Source organism: Diospyros lotus, chromosome 14 (genome assembly GCF_014633365.1).
Source record: "Diospyros lotus cultivar Yz01 chromosome 14, ASM1463336v1, whole genome shotgun sequence".
Taxonomy (NCBI): Eukaryota; Viridiplantae; Streptophyta; class Magnoliopsida; order Ericales; family Ebenaceae; genus Diospyros; species Diospyros lotus.
This window is the reverse complement of record NC_068351.1, coordinates 33,245,172-33,262,746: the sequence shown is the minus strand read 5'-3', so window position 1 is coordinate 33,262,746 and position 17,575 is coordinate 33,245,172. Positions and strand designations below refer to the sequence as shown.

At 38.6% G+C, this 17,575-nt stretch overlaps 1 protein-coding gene across 1 annotated transcript in view; it reads right to left on the bottom strand.

Moving 5' to 3' along the window:
- Window positions 1-17,575, bottom strand: part of LOC127790966 (callose synthase 10) — a 133,399-nt gene that overhangs the window by 44,951 nt on the left and 70,873 nt on the right. Inside the window, exons 28-34 of the mRNA XM_052320703.1 lie at window positions 17,428-17,522; window positions 17,242-17,332; window positions 16,999-17,159; window positions 16,802-16,911; window positions 7,149-7,277; window positions 6,936-7,004; window positions 6,673-6,844 (exon numbers count right to left, since the gene is read on the bottom strand). Of these exons, the coding sequence (XP_052176663.1) occupies window positions 6,673-6,844; window positions 6,936-7,004; window positions 7,149-7,277; window positions 16,802-16,911; window positions 16,999-17,159; window positions 17,242-17,332; window positions 17,428-17,522 (827 nt within the window). The remainder of the gene's footprint in view (window positions 1-6,672; window positions 6,845-6,935; window positions 7,005-7,148; window positions 7,278-16,801; window positions 16,912-16,998; window positions 17,160-17,241; window positions 17,333-17,427; window positions 17,523-17,575) is intronic.

Sequence of the window (17,575 nt, the reverse complement as noted above, 5' to 3'; positions counted from 1 at the left end):
ACCACGCATCCTCAGCATCATTAAGATATGTAGCAGTGAGTGTCACTCGCTACTATTCAGGCACATGGTAAAAACTAAACATCCTTTCACACTTGCGCACCCACCATCTCGGATTCACCCCATCGAACATGGGAATTTCCAATTTCAAAAATGGAAACTAGGTTGATGAGGAGCAGCCTGGATTCCCTATCTCCTCTCCATAGTATTCTCCCCTATAGCCACCGAATCTACCTTAAATTCAGAAGCATCTTCCGTTTGTGAGGCAGAAATATGTCCCGATAAGATTGGGTCAAATCTCTTTCTGGGAGGGAATTCTAGAGAGAGTCTACCTGGTGGTGACTCGTAAACATCCTCATGAACAACTGCATTTGATCCTTCAACTGATTGTGTTGTTCCCGGCTTTCCTCCTGCTATTGCTCCATGGCTCCATCAATCATTCTTTCCACCACCGTCTCAATGGTTGACTCCATACTGCCCATTCAAATTTGCATATCGGCTACTGCCGCGATGACTTGCTGCAACTATGTCTCCATCTGCTTCATGCTGGTGCCGTCGACCATGACGAACACCGACAATGATCTCCACTCGAGATCGTGCTCTAATACCAAAATGTCAAAATTGGATTCTAACAAGGGAAAAGTCTCCTTGAATTGCAGAGAATTTGGGGACAATTGAGGGGGAAGAATAGAAAGAATAGAGGGGGAACGAGAGTTAAAGAGAGAAGAGAGAAGAATTGGCAAGAGAGAGAAATTTGTATTGATAATTCTCTTAAGGATTAGGAGCGGTATCAATGTGCTTTATATAATGATCCAGCTCACTGGTAGGCGCCAATTGCCACTTGATCACAATTACAAAATAGTTTGAATTTGAAAATTAAGCCTAACTTCCCAACTAATATTCTTGCCAATCCAAACAGTAAACTACTTACAATTCAACCAGCTGTATCAATTGCAATCTCGTGACAGTACTCTGACTGGACCCTAGAGATTAGAATAGACATAGTACAATATACCTTTTGCATTACGAATACCTTTATTAAATATGACCTGTTTTTGCTTATCGAAGACGTAGTGCTCACAAAACTTTAATTTTCTAGTACTCTACACTTCAAGAAGTCCTCCTTTGCTCAATTCAGCTATATATATTTCACTCATATACCCAAGACGCATATGCCATAATTGAGTGACATCGGTATCAAATAAAGAAGAAGTAGAAATAGAAGCAACACTTGAAATAGTAGAACCCTGCAGAACATACAATCGACTGTACTGTTTTGTATCTTTCATCACAACACGAGCATATTTACTGATCTTAATAACTCCACCTTCACAAAATGAACTTCTACCCATTCAATTCAAGAGTACTCAATAAAATAAGATTTCTTTTGACATTGAAAACATATCTAACATCAGTTAAAGATCAAATGATACCATCAAACATCTTAATTTTAAACGTTCCAATGCCAGCAATTTTACAAGAAGAATTATTACCCATCAACACATCTCCAGAAATCAAAGTTTTCTATGTCAAAAAACAATCCCTATTAGAAGACATGAAATGTGCATGTTCTGTCGAGAATCCAATCTTCACAAGGTTTGGTAATTTCATTAGTTACCACCATAAATTCCCCATCATTACTGTTATCTTCAACAACATTTGTTTCACCGAAAGTTTCTGGTTGTTTCCCTTTCTTGTCAGATTCCTATCTGTTAAGTTTGTTCTGCAGTTTATAACACTCCTTTATGTGTCCTTCTTTCTTATAATAATTATAGGTTTTTCTTTGGTTCTGGACTTGGATTTACTTTTCCCTCTACCAGCAAAATTTCTATCATGTGTTCTTCCTCTAATCAACAAACCATCCCCCTGATTTTCAAAATTTCCAAATAATTGCTTATCAATTCTCTTTCGAGAACAAAGCATCACAAACTTCATCTAGGGTGAGAGTATCATGATAATAAAGTATAGTGTCTCTAAAAGATGAACACGAGGCCAGTAGAGAACATAACAAAATTATATCCAAATCCTAATCATCATACTTAATCTCTATGCTTTCCAAATCAAAAACAATGTCTTTAAAAGCTATTAAATAGCTTTTAATTGACATACCTTCTGTCGTTCAATGAAAATATTGTCTTTACTTGAGAATCTGAGATGCAACTTACTGCTAAAGCTCTTCGTGATACACAATTGTTCCAATTTCAACCATAGAGCAACAATGATTTTTTCATTCAAAACATTCTGCAAAATTTAATTTGATAAATGCAAATGTATTTGAGATAAAGCCTTACGATCCTTATGCTGTTTTTCCTTAATACTCCATGATTATGGCATTTTTTCAAAGCCCAAAAGTGCATCATCTAAATCCATCTATGCCAAAATTGTACGCATCCTAATATGTCATAGCGAAAATCTAAGGGCCTATTCTCTTTGTTGTTTTCGGTCCGTTTTGAGCTTTCAAATTTTCAAAACACTGAAAATGCGTTCACTTTGCTATTTTGAAAAACAAGGAAAAATTTTGTAAAGAAAACCCAAAACAATTGTTGTTTTGGGTGTTTTCAGTGAAAACCAACCCAAACCACCAAAACGCGGAAAACGCGTCCCCCTCCCCACCCCTCCCACTTCTCCCATTTCTCCTCTCTTCTCTTCTGATCGTCGAGGACCACCACCACCATCGCCATATCCACCGTTGACCGCTTCTGCCACCGCCACTGCAACCACAGTCGTCGACCACCCCTTATTGCAAACCCTTGCAACGCATCCGTCGTCGACCGCCCCCAGTCTCCTTTCTCTTCTCTTCTTTTCTGGCCCGCCACCGCCATCGTCGTCGACAACTTCCACGACCAGTGCCGCAAAACCTTGCATCACGTCCGTCGACGACCGCCCTCCGTCTTCTTTCTGCTTTCTTCTCTTCTGGCTCGCCAGCACCATCGCCATCGCCATCGCCATCACCGCCGTCGACCGCTTTCGCCACCACTACTGCAACCACTGTCGTCAACCGCCCCCTATCGCAAACCCTTGCAAGCCATCCGACGTCACTGCCCCCAGCTGTTCGACATCATTGCCCCCATCGCAAACCTTTCTGCGATTTGATTTTCTTTGTTTCGTTTTGTTTTATTTTATTTGAATATTAAACTAAATATGTAATATGATTTTTTTGTATTAATTTTTTTAAAGATATATTTAAGATTTTGGATTATCCTTATGATAAATTAATGTTATGTTATTTTGTAATTTTAGTCATTTATTAATAGATGATTAAAGTCTGGTATTTTTAAAGATTTTAATTTTTTTTATTCTGTTATTAGTTATTTCTTGTATTAGTTTAAATTGTTTGAATTAAATTTATAATTTATTAATAAATATTTATAATTTATTTTGAATCAAATTTATTAAATAAAATATTATAAAAATAATTTTTCAAAATTACAAAGTAAACGCGTTTTCTAGTTTTTCTACTTTGAGAAATGGTTTTTCAGAATGATAGAAAGAACGCGTTTTTAAAAACTTCAAAACAGACACTTAAAACACAAAATTGAAAATGAACTCAAAACTCAAAACTAAAATACAAAGAGAACACCACCTAATATTCCAATCCAACAAGGGAATATCGTACTTCAAAATAGCCACCAAATAATCCCAAATAATATCAAATAATTTAAATAAGAAACCCAATTAAAACAAACCAAAAAATACCAAATTTGGGCCAAATCTGGGCAAAAATTAGATCTGAAACAGGGTTGTTAGATCTGTTGAATCTGGATCTGAAGTGGGCCGGACCCTGGCGGGTTGGACCAAATCTGGATTGGGATCTAGGTGAGATCGGCCAAGATCTGGACAGCAAACTTGGCTGCTTTGTTAATCGCAGACAGGGGCAGTTGATGAAGGAGTAAGGAAGCTGCAACAACAACCATTGAAATGCGAGAAAGGCCAATGGTTGGTCGGCTGAGCAAGACGACGAAGGCTGGCCGACAATCAACGACCGTCGATGAAGCAAAACGAAAACAGAGGTAATGGCGGGGCTCTCAAAAGTTATCCATTGATCTCTCATCAATTCTATCACAAAAATCCTCCACGAATTCATTCCAACTCATTCAGATCTAATCCTACTCCATCCTTGATACCATGCATCAGCCATATCATTGAGATAGGCTGATGCTAGGTTAACTTTCTGGCACTCTATCACATTATAATACTGGAAAAATCTTCCACACCTCCTAATCCACCATTGCAGTTTAACACCTTCAAAAATACGAATTTCCAGCCTTGGCATCAGTATGTGTTGGTGAGTTTGAATAGATCCTCTGACCTGGACTACCTGATCCAAATCAGGTCGTTCCTCATCTTCCTGTAAGGTAGAAGTATGAGGAAGAATACATGCTCCTGTAAGGATTGGTTCTAAAGTGGATCTTGGAGGAAAATCCACTGATAGGCTAGCTTGAGGCATTTTTGAAAACATGCTCAGGAATCCATCCAACCATTAGCCGAAATTGGAGAATTCTTCCTTAACTCCTCTTTCTAATGTCTGCACAATTTCTCTTGTTGCAGCATTCTCCTCTCGGCAGCAATTCACCTCCTCCTAAATCTGCCGTAAACCTAGTTCCACGGTATCCAGTCTCGCCTCCAATTGCTTCATGCGAGTACCTTTGGCCATCTCCATTGCTCGCCTAAGAAATTCAACTCCGAACCAGGTTCCAAGAATCGCCTGGATCAGCAACCGACGATTGGCTGCTTTGATACCAATTTGTTAGGAACTTGGACCTGACCTAGGGTTTCTTCGAAGATAAAATTGTGAGAGAGAGAGAGCTGAAGAGAGAGAAGAATTGAATTATGTTATTACCCTACAGTCTCCAAAAATCATCTCGAGTAGCTTATATAGCCACTCTTACAGACAGCTCTTTCAATTACAACTTGTAACTGATAGTATTACAGCTGTCAACTATATAATAGAAAAATTAACAGCTCCTCCTGAGAAATATTCTGCTACATTAGAGATCTTGGACATCTGTCTCCATCCGAGATCTTGACATCTATTAAGGTAGGAACAAACTACCAAATCCTTGTATATCATTAGCAATTCTTAGCTCACAGCCTCCATCCAATCAGTAACAAGTTCTCATCAGCTCCATCACCAAGTACTTTGCAATTCCCACTGCTGTACCACAAACTTATAATTTATACTAATCAAGCTCATGCTAGAGTTTGATACAATTCTCTGCAAAGCTGCATGTTTAAAAATTGATCTATTCATCTGTAGTAGGGTTTAGCAGGACATAGATCCAGTAGGCAATACCAAATAATCAAAAGAAAGGCTTACTAATAAGCTGGTTTAACTTTTATTCTTTTTTTCAGTCACACCTTTTTCTTTTCAAAGTGATATGGAAGAGAATATTATCTAGGCAGTAAAAGAACCATTGAGGCTAAGGCACATTATATAGAAAACATGAACTTGTAGCATCTGACCACTCCCCTCCCCCAGGCCCCAACACTATGGAGCCACCATCTAGTTGAATACAAAAGATAATGATGAGAACAGGCATAATGTAAAACTATGTCATTAAACCATTTTGGGAAGTTAGTCTACGGGTTCAATAAATTCCACTGAAATAGTTTGTTCATGGAAAGATATAATCAAAATTTGAGGATGATCTCTTTTAAAAAAAAAAAATTATCTTCTCAAGTAGGTGAGGAAAAAAGACTTAGATCCTAGTTAGATTATCAGGGTAACTCTATTCCTCTCACAGGTGCAGTTCCTTTTTTAAAGATAGATTGTCAATGTAGTTCATTAATGCCGATTACCCAACAATAAATTAGCTTTAATGAATGATTACTTTTCTCTCTCATCAGGTAATGTTGTTTGGTCCCCTCCAGTCAACTGCAATCTTCAAGACCAGGAGTAAGATTCTTCAAAATTATTTGAATTTCTTCACCATGTTGGTTTCAAGCACCTCATTTCAGGAAATTTTCTTGATTCATTCATTTTGTATAGCTATTTGTGGGAAAGAGAAATTTATTTTTTTGAAAAGATTTTGTGGAAATTGAAAGCTTCCCTGAAAGTGTTTTTTTTTTTTTTTTTTCATTTCTTTTTTTTAGGATCACCTCTCTCGGTACATTCTACTTTTGAAAATTTGAGGCAGGGGGCTTTTTGTAACCAATTGGTGTTATCTCAGCAAAGGGAATGGAAAATCAATTTGATCACTTTTTACTATGTTGTCTGCTCACTTGTGGTGTTTTGAGTTGTTTCATCTCTTTCTTGTGCCCAACAGACAATGACAGATTTAGTGTTGGATGTTATACATTCTTCAAAATAGAGGCATGGCATGTTATTTTGATTTGTATCATATCGAAGTTCCAGTCTGTGAGTGAAATAGGAAGACTTAGAATTTCAAAAATTCTCTCTTGTTAGCAAAGTACAACTGTAACGCTTTTTAGGTGGGTTAGAGGAGATCTGTCCTTGATTAGTTCTTTCCTGAGTTTTCTGGATAATATATCCTCGGAAGAAGTTGTTTTTTTCCTTTTAAAGGATTTGCCCCCTTGAGACATTTTTCTTTCATTAATATATATTTTTATCTATAAAAAAATCTGTTGACACTGACAAAGGGAAATCAGAGTGGGAGTGCTGAGGAAAAAGCTAACTTACACAGAAGTCTTAAGTAATATGGAGTACAACATCACCTTTGTAACAACAGAGCAATGTCAGCTGCCTCTGGAGCTTTCCCTTGTTTTTGTTTCCCATAAATTTGGCAAGAAACCACATAAGTGAACTTCAAATCAGCTTGTGCCCGTGCTTCACGTGATAATTCAAAACCTTGTGTTGTGAGGAAGTTCACTTGAGAATAGTTTTCCTCTGTTGGTAGAAGAAAGATCAACAAGTAAGAATATCTAAATTTTACCTCAAATAGAAACTAGGGTCATATGCATTCACCAAAACAGAATACCTGCCAGAAATCTTCTTTCCAGGAAACTCTGTAACATTAATGCCCTCCGATAATACATCATCCCACGAACTGGATTTGCAGCCAGGACACCAGTTAAGTCAGAATAAGTACATGTGCAGATAAACTTTTTCAGAAAATTGTTTAAAATTAAAATAGCCATAATTGAACATAAGATTCAAAGAGTAAAATAGATGAGAACCAATGAAACTTAACCTGTCCTAGCTAGAGTTTGGCCTCGATAAGAGGCCCATAACCGAAGCTCCAAGGAATCAGTAATGTTTTCAAGTTCTGCATCCCCAATATCTCTCCTACCAATCCGTTCCATAAAGTTCTCCCATTCATCTAGAATAGACAACATAGATGAGATTATCAGTAATGATCAATTCAGACAAACCAAGCTAGGGAACAACCAGGCAATGCAATAAGACTACTTGTTAGTCAAGAAGAAAACATAAAAGAACGGACATTCATATTTAGCTCACTATCCCACCAACCATGAACCTATTCATTCACACATCAATAGAACAAAGAAGGTAAATGTATCCATATCTAAGTGGCCCCAGCCATAGTATCACTAAGTTGGCACCATATTCACCTCTAACTGATCAGTCTGGCTCATGACACAACATCATATTGAGGGAGAGCAACAGATACCCTATTCTTTAGACCACAGCTTGACCAAACACAGGAAATGCACCTAGCACCTAGCCTAAAAACCAGATAGACTGGAAATTTCCCATTAGCCCTAGCCGTGCTAACACTCCATCATAGTTGTGAAGCGCAAGCCTTTTCGATGTAAAGGGAAAATTTAAAAAATTTGTATAAATACTTATACAGCATTATTTTCAATATATACCTATAAAAAGGTAAATGCAAACTTGTAAACTCATAAATAGCAAATAACTAACACTATTTTTCAATTGTTTTATTAAATTTCTTTTGTTTTTTGGGGGTTATTACTAGTTAGACTTTAACAAGTCCATCAAAAAAACCTACACAAGAAAAAGGCATGTGCCTTGCACCTCGAGGTGAGGTCTGCCTTAGAACCCAGGTGTGGGCCTCATAAAGCGAGGCCCTCTCAACCAAGCCTTGATCCTATGCCTTTCACAACTATGAAAAGGAGAAATAAGATCAATTCTCTATTTGGAAAAAATTAAAAACAGAAAACATGTTCTGCGAATGAGGGCCGCCTCCAATTGGGCCTCGATTTATTGGTGTTTGGTCCAATACAACAACAACAAAAACAATCACAAGCCTTTATCACACTAGGTGGTGTCGACTACATAAATTCCATATCTCCAATCAGTGTCCATGTAGTAGTCCTAGCACATCACACTAGGTGAGGTCGACTACATAAATTCTATATCTCCAATTAGTGTCCATGTAGCAGTCCTAGCACATTTTTCACTGCACTCGGGTGACGCATATGTACAATTCATGATGTTTGTCAAGCTCATAGGGTGTAGAGTGCAGCAGATATTGTGAGAAATATTGTAGCAGATTATTTTCACTGCAATTGGTGGTTAGAAGTCAGTTACATCCTATAACTGATTCTTGGTTAGCTGTAAACAAAGCTACACCAACTTGTATTCAGATCCAGCCATCATTGCTCAGATCCGACTATCGATCTTCAGATCTGACCATCAATCTGCTTCCTCCTGGGACAGTGACCCCAGATCCGCTTCTAGACAAGCTTCTTCTTCGCTTTCGTGGCAATCTATCAGACTATCGGCCTCAGATTTGGGTTTCACAGTTTCAGATCTAGTTTGCCGCAACTTTCTCTTATTTCAAATCTGGTCTTCACAATTTCATATCTATTTCAGATTTGATTTGCAGTCTCGTTTCACAGTTTTAGATCTGGTTTTTCTTTGCAATCTCAGATATAGTTTGGCTGGGCTTGGTTTTCTGCTATGGCCTCTTCAAATCCTGGAGAAGTCAATTTCTCTTCATCGGTGACTGTACCTGTCCATGTACCATCTTTATCTGGTATTACCGCCATTACCACCGATAAGTTGAATGGTAAGAATTATATGTCTTGGTCAACGTTGGTCCGAATGTGGTTTTGTGGGCATGGTGTTAGTGACCATGTGACTACGACTCTTTCTGACATTGTTGAAGCAAATAGGACTATCTAGGATCGCATAGATGCACAGTTGGTTACGTTGTTATGGCAGTCTATAGATGATTTAATTCTTTTATTTCGTGTCTACGAGAACCGTTTCGATATTTGGTCTTATGCTCAGTAACTGTATACTAATGATATTGAGCGTTTATACACTATCGTTAGTAATTTGTTCAGTATTAAAAAGGGGGACTCAGATGTGCCTACTTACTTGGGTCGTATCCAGTTTGTTGTGAGAGATTTTAAGGCTATGCTCCCGGTTACAGCTGATCTCAATGAGCAGAGGGATAGGTTGTTTGTGGGGCTCACCCTGGCAAGCCTTGGGCTCGATATGGAGGGTGTTCGCACTTAGATCCTAAGTAGTTCCACTATTACCATGGAAGAGGTGTTTGCAAGGATCCTTTAAAGCACACAAGCATTTTCAGAGGCTTCAGTTGGAGAGCGATCTATACTTGCCTCTCAAATTCCTAGACTTGCCTCTGAGTTTAGATCTGGAGGTGGTTGTGGTCACAATGGTAGGCACCCTTATTGTAATTACTGTCATCGCCCTTGTCCTTAAAAAGATGCATGTTATGCACTCCATGGTCGCCCTCCCAAGGCCAATGTTGCAATTCCTGATGGTACAATCACAATCTATGGTACCTAATACTTCTCACATTGAGAGATCAGTCTCTACATATATGATCTCCACTAAGGCGTTGGCTAAGTATCGTCAACTTCGGTCAACTCAGTAGGCCTCATCTTCCGTAGCTTCTATCGCCTAAGAGTCTACTTCTTCTACACAGTCACCCAATGGTACTTCCCATATCTGTCTGACTCATTCTCAGCTTAATCCTTGGATTCTTGATTTAGCTTCAAAGCATATTTCTAGTAATAAATCCTTATCCTCTCAACTTGATTCCTCTACGTCCCTTCCTCTAATCACTGTGGTTGGTGGGTCTAAAACCCCTCCCACTGATATCGATAGGGTCGTTCCACTTCCGTCTATTACTTTTAATTCTGTTTTACATGTCCCTAGTTGCCCATATAGTCTCATTTCTATTCGTCGTCTCACTCTTTGTTTGAATTGTCGTGTTATCTTTCATTTTGAATCTGTTCTTGTGCATGATCAAGGTACGAGACGAACGATTGGCACCGAACATGAGTTTGAGAGACTTTACCATCTTGGCCTCCCATCATCTACGACTTCTACTTGTGCTACTACAAAAGCATCTCCTCTTCAAATTCATTCTCGGCTTAGTCACCCTCACTTATCTACTCTTCGACAGATGATTCCCTCATTGTCTTCGTTGACTGTTCTAAAATGTGAGTCTTGTCAGCTAGGAAAACATGTTTGTTCTTCTTATCCTAGTCGTCTTAATAAATGAATTGATGCTCCTTTTGATCTTGTCTATTCAGACATTGGGGCTCCTAGTAAAGTCAAGTGTAAACAAGGTTTTTTCTATTTTGTTACAATTATTGATGATCACTCTCGTTGTGTTTGGCTTTACTTAATGAAAGATCGTTCTGAATTGCAATCTTTATTTACTTCCTTTTGTAATGAAATCTCTACTCAATTTGGTCGTACCATTCGGGTCCTTCGCAGTGATAATGCCAAAGAATATTGTTCTCATGCGTTTCAGGCTTTTGTCTGATCTCGAGGTATTGTCCATTAGTTCTCTTGTTCTTATACTCCGTAACAAAATAGGGTGGCTTAACATAAAAACCGTCATCTCATTGAGACTACTTAGACACTTCTCCTTCACATGCATGTGCCTGTTGTCTTTTGGGATGCCGCTCACTTCTAGTTATCTGATCAAACAAGATGCTATCCATTGTTCTGAATAGGGTCATTCCACATACTTTACTCTTTCCTCGTGATCCCATCTATCTTATTCCTCCTCGTGTCTTTGGATCAACTTGTTTTATCCATCTTCTTTCCCTTGGTCGTGATAAATTGTCTCCTCGCTCGATCAAGTGTGTGTTCTTAGGCTACTCTCGCCATCAAATGGGATACAAGTGCTACTCCCCTGAACTTTGTAGGTACTTTCTCTCTTCTGATGTCACATTCTGAGTCTACACCCTTTTTCTCTTCTTCGTCTGATAGGTGTTCTTCCATTCATGAAGTTCTTCTTGTCCCTTCTTTTCCTCCTCTAGTCCCAGTACCTGTTTTTGTTCCTCCTGTTCCTCTCCAAATTTATCAGCGTCATTCTAAGTCTTCATCAATGCCTATCGCTCCCGCTCCTTGCTGATGATGGTATTGCTCCAAACCCATGCCTCCCTCTAGCCGGTGCCATTATTTCGTCTCTCTCCAACTCTGCCCAAGCTCCTATTTGTAGAGGTACATGTTCCACTCGCAATCTCATCCCATTTATACTTTTGTGACCTATCACCATTTGTTATATGTTTATTCTACTTTTGTCTATGTTCTTTCGACTGTTTCCATCCCTAAGACAGATACTGAAGCTCTTTCTCACCCTGGGTGGCGACATGCTATGGATGAGGAGATGTCTACCTTGTTGGCTAATGAGACATAGGATCTAGTTCCTTTCCCTCCGGGGAAGTCTATTGTTGGTTGTCGATAGGTGTTTACAATTAAAGTTGGTCTGGATGATTCTATAGATCGTCTAAAGGCTCAGTTGATTGCCAAGGGCTATACTCAAACTTTTTGCCTCGATTATGGTGATACATTCTCTCCCTTAGCTAAGATTGCTTTTGTTCGTGCTTTTCTTGCTATCGTCGCTATTCATCAATGGCCTCTTTATCAGTTGGATTTAAAAAATACTTTTCTTTATGGCGACCTTCAAGAGGAAGTGTATATGGAGCAACCTCCTAGATTTGTTGCTCGGGGGGAGTCCCGACTGGTATGTCGCCTGAATAAGTCCTTATATGGCCTAAAGAAATCTCCTCGGTGCTGGTTTGGTCGCTTCAATTCTGTCATCCAGTCTTTTGGTATGAGTAGAAGTGAACATGATCATTCTATTTCCTATCGCCATTCTCCTGGTAGTCATATTATTGGTGGTGTACGTAGATGAGATTATTATCATAGGAGATGATGACTTTGCTATTGGGCAGTTGAAGACTTATTTGCATTCTTATTTTCAGACCAAGGATTTGGGCAAGTTGAATTATTTTCTTGGTATTGAGGTAGCTCAATCTACCCATGGTGTGTGCATCTCTCAAAGGAAGTATGCCTCAAATATTTTGGAAGAGACTAGGATGCTTGATTCCCGGCCTATAGATACTCCTATAGATCCTAATGTTAAGCTTGTACCAAGACAAGGGGAGCCATTAGAGGATCCTTGGCGATATAGGAGACTAGTTGGGAAGCTTAATTATCTCACCATCATACGGCTAAACATCTCTTTTGTTGTTACTGTGGTAAGTCAATTCTTGGACTCCCCATGTGATAGTCACTGGCACGCTTTAGTGCGTATCTTGAGATACATTAAAAGTGCTCTTGGTAAAGCCTTGTTTAAGAACAAAAGACACAAGTAGGTTGTTGGATATACTAATGCAGATTGGGTTGGTTGTCCACAAATAGGCGCTCTACCTCAGGTTATTGTATCCTGATTGGAGGCAATTTGGTGTCTTGGAATAGTAAGAAGCAGAATGTAGATCTAGCACAAAAGCAGAATATCGGGCTATGGTTTTAGCCACATGTGAGTTGATTTGGCTCAAGCAACTTCTTACGGAGTTGAAATTTAGAGATTCAGAACCTATGCAACTTATTTTTGATAATCAGACGACTCTTCATATTGCCTCTAATCCAATTTTTCATGAGCGAACCAAACACACAGAGATAGATTGTTACTTTGTGAGGCATAAATTGATTTCTGGAGAGATTAATACGTCATTTGTTGGCTATAATGACCAGCTGACTGATCTTCTTACCAAGACGTTACGGGGTCCATGACTTGTCTACATTTGTATCAAACTAGGCACATATGATATATATGCGTTCGCTTGGGGGGGGGGGGGGGGGGGGGGGAGTGTTAGAATTAGTATTGTTGTGTCATTTGTATTAGATTAGATGTAAACAATATCGTTGTATTGCTGCATGTATTTTTTTGTTGAAGAGATAGAATTAATCTCACTTCTAGAAGGTATGTTTCTAGAAGGGGCAGCTGACCAATTTAGTTAGTTTTGGTCAGTTGGGCAGATGGTTAAGTCTTCTAACTCATACCCCTATATCTTATAAATAGGAATCGTGGGATAGGGATAGAGATCAACTTACTGCGCCTATTTTCGGGAAGGTTAGGTTCCAGTTTCTGCCTTGTATTTGGGTTTGAGTGCGAGAGGTAGAGAGTAGCTGGGGATAGCTTGTATTCTCTAGAATCCTGTTAGCTTTCAGAGCATATGGGCGAGGTAGGGTTCAGGTTCTCGTTGTAATCATCCTATAGTTGTTTCAAGATAGTGAAAAGAGGCACCAAGCAGTCTGGATGTAGGTCTTGTTCCCAAGACCGAACCAGGATAAATTCTGTGTGTGTTCTTGTTGTTTTGTTTTCTTATTTCTTATGGTGTTTATATCGCTTGTATTATCTGGTGCATGAGTGCATAAGGAGAGCTATTTGAGTTGATAAAATCGATGGAGAGTTGTGATCTACTCTTAACAACTTGGTATCAGAGACAAGAAATTTTTTCTTCGGCGATTAAAATCTTTTCAGAAGTTTCCTCAAGATCAGTTAACCTTGAATTACTATCAGCTTAACATGGCAAAAGCTTCCAGTTTAGACCATAGGAGACAATTAGAGGGCATCAGTGTAGGCGGTAACTACTGCAATTAGAGGGCAGAGATGAAGAGGAGGAGGAAATAGAAGTTGCTGACAAAACCTACTTGAAGATGAAGATAGGAAGATCTCATTGCATGCCTTAAAAGGCTGTTCTACTAAGTCTCTTTCAATGTTTGTCCTCTTACTTTCCTAACATTAGTCTGCATACCTCTCATCCTCTCAAAGTCTTTGGATGTGTCATTTGTTCACATTCACAAGCAAAACCGACACAAACTTAATCCTAGGACCCTTAGGTGTATCTTCCTTGGCTACTCTCCCACCAAGAAAGGTTACAAATGCTACCATCCTTCCACTAGAAAATTCTATCTGTCTAAGGATGTTACCTTTGATGAATCTCAATCATTTTTTGGCTCCTCTAACCTTGGTCCCCAGGGGGAGAATCTGTAGTACGATAACCAAGGAGGTGTTCTTCCCAGCTTGGACGTAGTTCCCATTGGCTCTAGTGAGACAGAACCAGAAGAAACTACTACTCACCACAACAACTCAGCTATTCACTCTCCTATCTCCAATGAACAGGACTCACCTAACCAAACAGATCAATCTGAGCCATCCTTGGTTAGATTTAAAGGTTCTCCCTATGTGTTCAAGAAAAGAGCTCAACCTATTCTACATTCTCAGGATGGACTAGCATCAACTTCCAACACAAGTACTGAAGTCACTCATCCCTTGATTTCTTCTAACCCTAATCCTAATGATTTGGATCTCCCTATTGCTATCAGAAAAGGGGTTAGAAGTTGTACTCAACATCTATTGGCCAACTATATATCCTATCATAGACTTTCCCAAAAACACAAAAGCTTCCTAACTTCTCTAGACACCATTGTCATTCTTAAGACAGTTGATGAGGCTTTAAAAGATCAGAATTGGAAGCAAGCCATGCAGGAGGAGATGAGAGCATTGGAGAAAAATCAAACTCAGGAACTGGGGCCTAGACCAAAGGGGGTGGTTCTAGTAGGTTGCAAGTGAATTTTTAACTTGAAATATAATGCACATGGTTCATTTGAAAGATATAAGGCTCGACTATTGGCTAAAGGCTATACACAAACCTATGGAATCGATTATTTAGACCTTTGCTCCTGTGGCAAAGATGACAACTCGGAGAATTCTTCTTTCTCTAGCAGCCTACTATGGCTGGCAATTACAGCAGCTTGATGAGAAGAATGTTTTTTTTCATGGTGATTTAGAAGAAGTGTTCATGGAACCACCACCGGGTTTCAATAAAAGAAATTCAAACAAAGTATGCAAGCTTAAAAAGACACTTTATGGCCTCAAGCAGTCACCGAGAGCCTGGTTTGATAGGTTTCCTAAGGCTATGAGACACATGGGATATCATCAAAGCAGGAGAGACCATACTCTATTTATTAAACTCTCACTAAACGAAAAGGTGACAACTGTGCTAGTCTATGTGGATGATATAATTGTCATAGGCAATGATGTTAAAGAACAAATGGTCCTGAAAGACAACCTAGCTCAAATTTTTGAGATCAAAGACCTTAGTATACTCAAATATTTTCTGGGAATAGAAGTAGCCTACTCTAAAGTATGTATTTTTTATCCCAACACAAGTATATTTTGGATTTTTTAAAAGAAACAGGTCTGCTGGGAGGAAAAGGAGCTTGCACCCTTGTAGAACCTAACACTAAATTGGGAAGGAGGTACAAGCAATCCACCAGTGGACAAGAAGAGGTATCAAAAATTGGTGGGCCGGTTGATTTACCTATCACATACCAAACCTAACATTGCATTTGCTATCAGTTTGGTAAGCCGATTTATGCATAGCCCAACTGAGGAACACATGCAGGCGGTGAGGAGGATACTGTGTTATCTTAAAACAACACAAGGCAAGGGTATTTTGTTCAGGTCAGGTAATAATTTGGATATTCAAGGCTACACAAATGCAGATTATGCCAAATCCTTAGTTGATAGAAGGTCTACCACCGAGTATTGTGTGTTTCTAGGTGGAAACCTTGTATCTTGGTGAAATAAGAAGCAGAGTATTGTGGCAAAGTCTAGTGCTGAGGCAGAATTCAAGGCTATGGCACTTGGTCTATGTGAACTATTATGGTTAAGGATTGTTCCAGAGGATCTAAAATTGCTACTAATGGCCCGATCAAGTTATTTTGTGATAATCAATCAGTCATTAATATTGCTCACAATCCCATGCAACATGACAGGACAAAGCATATAGAAATATACCAGCATTTTATAAAGGAGAAATTGGAAGCAGGTTGATGCATATACCATACGTTCCATTTGAGAAGCAAGTGGAGATCTACTAACAAAGGGCCTAGCTACTAGAAGATTTGAAGACTTGGTATGCAAGCTAGGTATGATTGATATTCAATCACCAGCTTGAAAGTGATTGCTGATTCCCATAAGAAACTCAAGAGAAAGGAAAAAGGAAGGTTGTCTAATCATTCGTGAGAAGATTGGAAGTTAATCTAAACTTCTTGTTTTTTAGAAATCTATAAATTCAATTTAGGATACTTTCTTAATTTCAGTTTAGAATGCTTTCCTAAAACTTTGTATAGATAATCTTTCCTAAGTTATTTTGTTGTAATCTTTCCTATCTTGTAATTCTCAACCCTATAACTAGGGATGTATCATTATGTGAAGTAAGAATGAAAGTATTCCATTCTCACAAAAACTTAAAGAATATGTTCTTGAGAAACATCTAGCAGGAAAAAATCATGACAATCAACATAGCCTCCCCAAAGAAAGAAAGAAAAGAAAAACCATAGTCCTTTGCTTCAAAAATAAATAATAGCGGACATTTCTACCTGAGTTATAACTAAAGAAAAACAATTTAAAAAAGCATTTGGAGAAGAAAATAACAAAACTACGTGCACGCCTATGTGTGTGTGTAAGGAGGGCAATGAGTCACCCATTGCCATCCCTCTGCATGTGTGTGTGTGTGAAAGAGAGAGAGAGAGAGGTTTTGAAACAAAGAATTCAAGCAATGAGAAGCATACCAGGAAAGATCTTTTGAAGATAGAAAATAGTTGATATCCCGTCCTCGTTTTCACGTTGCAATTCAGAGGAACTATAGAGTACAGTCTCACTGTAGTATGGAGTGAAAACACTGCAAAAACAAAAAACAAACAAAAATATACGACATTAACCAACTAATAAAAAAAAAGTTACAGATAGAAATTCAACAGATCCACACCTGAATGGCATCATTTCAGAAACGGGTTTGGCAGCAGGCATATCCATAAATAATGAATTAGTGAAAAACTGCAACCTTCTTCTTGCTTCAAGATTCTTTGGAATATTATCTGCAGAATCTTTTACACTAAGTAGTAAGCGCAATCGCTTTGCTTGCTCCATCTACAGAAAGATAAACATAAAATAGCTCCCCAGTAAGTAAAAATATTACTTGAATGAACCACTAAATTTTAAACTTTCTTACAATCTCGGGATCCTTTGGCCATTCTATCCTAGAAAAAAGTCGCCCCTCATTTCTTGCCCTTGCCAATATATTCCATGTATCAAGCTGCTCCCTGAGGATCAGAGTACATGTAACTGTGAACACATACAGAAAGAACATAACCACTTCATATGCAATTTTGCAGGAATGATGTCCATGAAAATATACCTTAAATCAGAATGCAATAGATCATGTGTAACAACCTCATAAAGATCATAAATAGCTTTTGCAGCTCCTTGTGGATTTTCTACAGTTCCTTTGCTCTGATACATTTTTTAGTACATAGCATGATTATAAGAACAGTACTTGAAAAAAA